General features: G+C 38.3%; 1 protein-coding gene across 4 annotated transcripts in view; it reads right to left on the reverse strand.

Moving 5' to 3' along the window:
• ARHGEF7 (Rho guanine nucleotide exchange factor 7) overlaps positions 1 to 8,227 on the reverse strand; it is a 181,866-nt gene that overhangs the window by 23,285 nt on the left and 150,354 nt on the right. For all 4 annotated transcript variants that reach the window (XR_002099935.1, XM_019529651.1, XM_019529652.1 and 1 more), the window contains 4 exons: positions 7,816 to 7,894; positions 6,386 to 6,525; positions 4,735 to 4,959; positions 1,251 to 1,344 (listed from right to left, as the gene is read on the reverse strand). Coding sequence is in view for 3 of the 4 variants with exons in the window: in XM_019529651.1 (XP_019385196.1) it covers positions 1,251 to 1,344; positions 4,735 to 4,959; positions 6,386 to 6,525; positions 7,816 to 7,894 (538 nt within the window). In the remaining variant the exon portion in view is untranslated. The remainder of the gene's footprint in view (positions 1 to 1,250; positions 1,345 to 4,734; positions 4,960 to 6,385; positions 6,526 to 7,815; positions 7,895 to 8,227) is intronic.

Genomic DNA, 8,227 nt, shown 5'->3' on the forward strand with positions numbered 1-8,227 from the left:
GTGCTGATCAGACCTATAACTGGATATAAAAAAAATCAGTCAAAATTTAATATTTTATTACTTAAAAACCTGTACATTACATTTTAAAACCTGTAATCCTTAGAATAAGTATGTCAAATATATACTCTGTAAACAAAGAACAACAAGAAAAATGGTCTGAATCTAATTTTATACAAGTTCTTTTAAACTATTTCAAAATAAAAATTAAAAAAAACAGTAAAAGGATACAACTCACCTAGAGAAGCATGTTGTTTATTTATAACAGAATAAAACATAAAATTAGTAGTAGTCATCCTTTTTGCCCCATGGGCTGGATGGCAGGACAGCAGACCCAATTTGGTCATGCAGAAAGGGGTGGGAGGCAGCCTGGGTGAGGGGACATGGTTTAAATGGCTGCATTGTTCTAAGAACTACAGAGATCTCTGATTCCTTATTATTTTATAAATCTTGTTTATGGAGTCAGGGTAATATTACCTAACAAAACAAAGTATAAGACATTTTCTGGGTAGCAACTATTGACATTTACCCTCTCTCTTATCTCTCGTCCCTGCCCTCCACTTCTGTTATACCTCTAAATCTCCCTTCAGCAGTCTAACATACAGATTTTTTAACTTTATGATATTTCTTCTTCTATAGATGTACCTTTTTCTTTGGTACCTATGCCAAATAATTTTATAGCTTAAGAAAGAGGAACAGTTCAGAACTGCATGTTGCTTTGCTTCAGATGTCATAAAACATTCTTATGTCAAAGCAAATATTGGTAAGATTGCCAAATATAAAAAAGTGACCTACTTTGAAAGATATGCATCTTAGTACCAGTACTTATAAGCATCTGCCTTCTAATCCACAGCTTTTAAAAAAGCTTCTAAAATAATTGATTCAGTAGCACACCTATTTAATTATTCCTTATAAAATCAGGATAACCATTTTTAAACTCCAAATTGCTGCTCACAGGCCTTAAAGTTACTACACACAAAATTACTGATTTCTTTCCTGAAAATGTTTATGTTGTAAAATGTAACTAGGGAACTTAGGTATTTATTTTCTAGTATATCAAGATGATCTCAGGGTAAGCCATTCCTGCTACTGTTGCTTGTCAGTTACTAAAAACAGGAAACTGGAGAAATTCTTATGCAGGACAAGTTAAGTACAAATTTCTGATTAGAAGAAAAACTGAAATACTATCCATGCCTCTGCAACTCTCTCCACACACATGCACCAGGGGACTACATCTATTCAAGCTTGCTTACTTTTTCTCAGTGCAAACTCTTCATCTGATGGCTTACGTTCAGGCTTGCGCTTGGGAAGCAGTTTTTTCATGGTTTTAGGACTTTTACTGAGATCCTGCAGGGAAAGAAAAGAGGAAAAGGTTTTTTATTGGTTTATTATTCTCTCCTCTCAAAAGATGCATTTTTGTTTGTTTACTGGCACCTGTTAACTGTACAAAAAAGAATCTTATAAAGCTACCTCAGAACATAGGTCAGGTCAGGTTTGCTTGAACCGGCTGGTTATTTCTGCCAAACTATTATGTCCACAAATGGTTGTACATAATTATTCTGATCTTATTGACAGAATTACACAACAAAAGCTGTTGCAAGAGAGTGGAGGCTGTTTTGGCACTAGAACCAAGGAAACAGTGACAAGTGACACACAGAGTACTATACACATCCAGCAAGGCTGCTCCAACATGCTGTAACTGCAGCACGTTGGAGCAAGCTCAATTAACTAAGTCTGCTGGAGCGTGATAATTATCACGCTCCAGCAGATTCCAGAATAACATGTACTGGCATCCCCGTGCTGAAAAATGGCTGGAACGAGCTTTAGTTAAAAGCTTCCTTGCCACCATTTTTCAGTACAGGGCCACCGATACACATGACACTCTGGGCACTTTAGAGTGGCTCTTGGAGCCACTCTAATTAAAGCCCTTCCTCACCCCAACTCCTGGAGCATGTACAAAGATATGCACAGCTTTTTCCTTTTGTGAAATAGATTCATCTGATTTGCCTGATAAGCAAGTTAAAAAGGAAAAACAAAAAGATCCTAACAAGCATGGGTGACTGGTAGCTCCCCAATGTGTGTGCGCGGGGGGGGAGGGATGTGTGTGCACCAGATCGCTGACTGGGGGGAGGTGGGGGTCACCCAGCGGCCAATCACCAAACCAGCAGCAAAACCGGAAGTACACTTATACCAGCACTTCCAGTTTCACAGCTGGCACTTCCAGGGGGTGCACAGGGTAACCAAATCACACCAATGGTAACAAGAAAGGCTAGTGAATTATGTACATCCATTTCTTTATGCCAGTTTAGCTTGGTAAAGAAGGACTTAAAAGCAAAATAAATACAGCAACAAAGATGCTCTGTTCTATATGACAGTCATGCTAATTTACAGGAATATTAAAATATACTGGTCTACCTGTTACCTTCAGACTATAAGATATTATAAATGTGTAGAACAAGAAAATGAAAAGGTGAATGACAACGACTAATGAAGATGGTTTAAAACATTCAGTTATGTACAAAACATTGTAAAGGTGAGCAAAATTCACATGTTTAAGGATTGTATGCATCAAGTAGGAAAGACGTTAACATACTATATTTTTCATATCCAAACACATCACTGAATATAATGTGCACCTTGTATTTGAAAGACAGAATGAAAAAAAAAAAGTTTTTTTTCAAACCTATGGCTGCATGTAGCAGGAACAGGGCCTAAACTTCAAGCTCACTCTTCCTCTCTAGAACCCTAGCTGCTGCTAAAGGCTGGTCTCCAGCGGTGGATCTACAATTTTGAAAAGAACTGAAGCATCTCCGAGGCTGTTGCATAGGAGGAGATTTAACCAGCAACTGCTACCAGACAGCAAAATTGCCGTAAGAAAGGTTAGACTGATTAGCAGAACCTCAAAACAATTAAAAAGGAAAGACAATCATTAACACTCCCCCTTGGAGTGAAGAACAATAAGCCATTAAGTCTATTAACTCCCTCAGCTCCTAAACACTAACACAACAGCTGCTGCATCATGGAGCAGGAATCAAAGCAGGGTCTTTCTAACCCACACAGAAAAATCAGCTTCCCAGCATAATATGCATACTCTTTTTTTTTTTTTTTTTTTTTTTTTTTTGGGGGGGGGGGGCAGAGGAGGGGAAAAAGTATACAGTGTATGCAAGAAATTATATGGTATTTCACTGAGGAGATGAAAGTGAACCACTAGTGAATAAACTGAACTAATCCAGCAACTAATACCAAGATGTTTAAACTTTCAATTAGGTCATTATCATTCTATACATCTTTTTTGTTTTCTTCCCCGAGGGAATTTCTTTGGTCTGAACTGTAGGGCAAAAGACTCACCCTAAACACTTCACGTTTAAATTACAAAAATAAAAAACGAACAAACCAAAAATAAAAGACTGCAATATGCATGTCTGCAAAAATACATTTTCATATCCATAGCTCACACATGCATGTTCAACGCATTTGGATGTGTGTATGTTTCCTTCCTGTAGGGACTTAGTCTTTAACATCAAAATCAAAATCACAATACAATATACGAGACGAGCTTTTGTACAAAAGTTTAATATTGTGTCTAAATATAAGATTACACTACTCTACCATTACTCTTCAAATGGTTAGACTTCTCTGCATTCATACAATCCATGCTCTCTGCCTGATTTCTCTACAATATATCTAATACTATTCTTTTTATAGTACATTTCATCAGAGGATTCCAACATGCTGAGGAAATTACTCGCTCTGCTTCTTCATAAATATGATCATGACTGACCAATGATACTTTGGTTATAAATGGTATCTTTCCTTTATCCTATTTGATTCAAGATGTGAAAAAGCAGTGTTTGCCTATTTAATAATTGAGGAATGGAGAGAAAGCAACTGTCATTTGCCTGCAGTTTCACAGTAAGTCAGTAACAGAATCTGTTTCTAATTAGTAGACACTGCTTCCTCTGGTGTATTCAGGTATTAAAATATATGCACAATAAATTCAACAAACAAAACATTAGACATTTTACTTGCTTACTGAGTAGCAGAATGCATCAACAAGGACAATCAGACTACAGTTGTTATCCTTTTGTAGATAAATGAGAAATACAAACTATTTATTTCAGAAAACAGACAATAACCTGTCACATTAAAGGGTGTGAGGCAATGGTGTTGGAGACGAGAATTGTTACATTCTCCTACAAAATTCATGATAATCAAAAAGGACTTTTACATTTCAAATAAACTCTCTCTCTCTCAAGGTGGTGATAGCAAACATCAGTCTCATTTGAGCATGAAGACTCCCAGATGAAAAAAATTCTAGGATGAAATTTCAAGTGCTAATTTGTACATATGTAAACAATAGCTTACTATTGAAAAGAAATCTGGTCATATCATCCTTTGCAAATGTTCATCATTATATGGAGATGCAGTATATCCCTATACTACATAGTGTTTTTCCCCTATCCTATTTGACACAGTGCTTGGAGTGGAATAAAAGCTGGGAGGAAATCCCCAAAACTCATTAAAATGCATAAATGGAGAGAATTTCCAATGGAAAAAAACTTCTAAGCTTAAATAAGACCATTAATAGAGTAAAAGCACCAAGCTATTTCCACATTTCAGTGCTTACCAAAATGATTCATGCCCTCCCTCCCCCCAGCACTACTCAAGATTGCCATACAGAAAAGAACGGTTACATCTTTCATCATAGTTCTGTATTTCTAGGCTCTAGCACCTCACCTCTTTATAACAGAGAGCTGCTGACGGCCGTAATGGAGGTGCAGGTCGTAAACAGCTCAAGCTCCAAGGTTTGGGAGTTTTAGGAGGCTCCAGGGGTCCCCAGTTTATAGTAGTATGTGGAGTCCCATGATGCGAAAGATGTGGAAGCGTGTGGTAGGCAGGGGTCAGCGGTATCGGTTTGCTGTCTGCGTGTTTGCTGGATGGTGTTACTGGATGGGAGGGAAGCTGCCAAATGTACAGAGATTCAAGGCAGGGAGGAGAAAAAGAAACATGATTTCATATTAAAGAAAAAAAAAATCAAAACTGGATAAACGTCATTTTAAATCAGCTACCTAACACTTCTATTATTTACATAACAGAAAATAAATTTATTTCAATAAGCTCTTACTGATTAGCACTGAACAAGCACACAGGAATCATAGAAAAGTGGGGCTCGAAGGGACCTCAAGGTCGTCTAGCTCAGCCCCCTCTCAACGCAAGATAATCCCTGAATAAACCACCCAGTCAAGTGTTCATCTAACCTGCTCTTGAACCAAAAACAACTAGAATCTCCCTAAGGTCATCACTGATATACTTAAATTTTAAAAAGTGAATCCAAAAGAACCATTCAGTTTGGGTAATACACTTAGCATCCTGAGGATGACTATTCTAAATTGATCTGTGAGCACATCTAACATGTGCAATTAATACACCTGAATAGTCACCGTAGAAGAATTAGGATCATTAAAGCACTCCTGGGTGCACATCTACATGTGCACCCATGCTGGGAGAAAACTGTGCCCAACAGGAACAGCTCCTGCCTTGCTCTGTCCACTAGAAGCAGCCAGGGAAACCTCCAGGCTCTCCTGAGTTCCAACCCCTAGCTATCCCAGCTCTGGTGGCAATCTGGAGCTATGTGGGATGGGAGGGGAGCTGTCCCAGGTTGACAGGTAACTCCCTACCTGGCACAGGGAAAAAATCGGGGTGGGCTCCAAGCCTCAGAGGGCAGGGGGAGTTGTCCCAGCTTGGCAGGCAGCTGCCTGCCAGCCCAGTGCAGATTAGGACCCATCCCAATCTCCACAGGGCAGGGAGAACTGTTCTGGCTGCTGGGCATCTGACTCCCGGCCACGTGGAGATCAGGTCGTGTCCCAAATCTCCATGCGTCTGGGAGGCAATGTTCTGCCAACCCGGGACAGCTCTCCCTGCCACACACCACCTAGGCTGACTGGCAATTTGCTCCCAGTTAGCGTCTAGACATGCGCTTGGGCGTATTAATGCACTGGTCTCTAGTACCTGCATCTACAGGTACTAGAAAATGGCACATTAATCTACTGCACAGTAATTGCTGCATACATGTAGACAGTGATGCTTTACTACATATTAAATTAGTCTAATGCATAGTAAAGCATCTTGTGTAGACATACCCTGTTAAACTTACTCTTCCAATCAAGTCAGTAAGAGAACCTATTGTTCTCAGGGTACTTAAAGGATAATATTAGACACAATCAGGCACAGACCAAGAAAAAGAAAGACAAAATCCAAGACATAATCTGCAACTTCTTGTTAATGGCAAAAATGGAATTTTATTGTCTTGAAATACACTCCCTTAAAAATCTCAAAAGAAATGCATTATACTGATATGTTTGTTCTATATTAATAATATATTTCTTACTGTGTGAGATGGCACAGAATGAGGTTTAATAGTGGGATTCCCAACAGTTGTAACTTTGGTTTGCTTTTGCAGATGATCCACCCATTCGTGCAAATCTTGTTGGTTGTTGCATGATACTAATATCCGTTCAATCATATTTCCTAGATGAAAGAAAGCACAAGCTTGAAAAAAAAAAAAAACAGTTATCTACCAACACAAAATTAATAAGGAACATGAGACTGACAGGAACCTCCTGGGTTATCAAACCCAGTCTCCAGCTATTGTGAACACTATATCAGATCAAGCCTTTGATTAACTGATCAAGATCCTCTGAACTTATCTATTTATAACATGCCCAATTCAGCAAAGCAATAATGTTTCATTCTTTACTGTGATGAGAGATTTGATTTAGCCGTCTGTCACAACAAATATAGGCCAGTCTGCAATCTTTCTTAAACAAAATTCATAAACAGTGGGTCTAGCATTAGAAGGAAATAGACTGACAAGTCTTGTCCAAGGAGATGGGGAAACACTACACATACACACGCACAGCAGCTAGGCTCTTTAACTTAGAAGTTAAAAAGATTTATAAAATCCCTTCTACCAAACATTCGATAAAGTAAAGAACATTAAAATAGTCAGAAGACATGGCTTTCAGCAACCAGAAGACACAACTTGCTCTATTTCAACTGACCCAGCCAGGACAAATACATTAGTCAAGTATTTAATGGAGATAAGCACAGAAATAGTCTGGCTGCTTTATGACCCAGTAATAAAACTAAAGTGAAAGTTATTCAGTTGGGAGAAAATTTAAAAAGATATGGGGGCAATATCAGCCCCTCCAATTGCAGAAACTGTGTGTGGGGGAGGATTATTCTAATTTTCAGTCTGCTTGGAGCTACATCTTTAACCTGTCCAGAAACCGAAGCAAAGGCAGAATTCAGACAACTAGTTCATATGCTATACATTATTGGATCCTACTTGTTTTCCAGAGTAATTTAAGATGTTATACTGATCTATAAAACAGTAACATCCAGGAAAACTACCTAAGAAATCCTCTTTTCCCCTTACATATCACTACACTTGTAGCTAGAAGACATACCTAAACAGAAGCTCCCTTGATAAAGAAATTGTTCTTGGCTGACAGCTTTCTATTAGAGCCCCAGTACAGACTTTAGATTTACTTTCTACCTTGGCCCAAAAGGAGCCCTTAAGGCAAGGACAGACATCCCAAATACCAATTTCAAATGTCTTTGAAGTATTTCAAAGGCAAACCATGATCAAAGTTTGCATTTCCTGCTGGAGACTAGAAGCCACACTGAATTTCCTGCACTTTCCTGACTACATGGAGGTTGCAAAGGTGGAACATCCAGGGTAGAGTTGAGCTTTCATTTGTGTAACATAGAACAAGTAGAAGCAAGTATATACACAGAGATGCTTATGGAAATTACCTGATATTTCAAATGCATTTTTGTGATTTTCACTGTCTTCTAACTTTGTGATGGTCATTCCGGTCATTGGCAGCTTTCCCTAGGAAAAAAAAAAAGGTCGTAATACATGCTTCCCCTTTTACTTATTGAAGTAGGCATGCAACAAAGCTGCTTAAAAATACAATATACACATTTAAAGTATGCAAAGAATTGGTAACCCAACAATTTGAAATACATATTTGAATCTGGAATAATATTTGCAAAAATTCACGCAAACCTCATAACCAAATTACAGAGCTTTGTGTGTTGAGTCTTTTCTATTAACTGACAATAATTTATGTTCTAAATGAGCTTGAAATCTGAACAGGTTTCAAGTATCACCCAGAAATATCAAAACTCCAGAATAGGGTTTTTTCATTCCTTGAAAGCTTCC

This window comes from Crocodylus porosus, unplaced genomic scaffold (genome assembly GCF_001723895.1).
Source record: "Crocodylus porosus isolate Cpor-Errol unplaced genomic scaffold, CroPor_comp1, whole genome shotgun sequence".
NCBI lineage: Eukaryota > Metazoa > Chordata > Crocodylia > Crocodylidae > Crocodylus > Crocodylus porosus.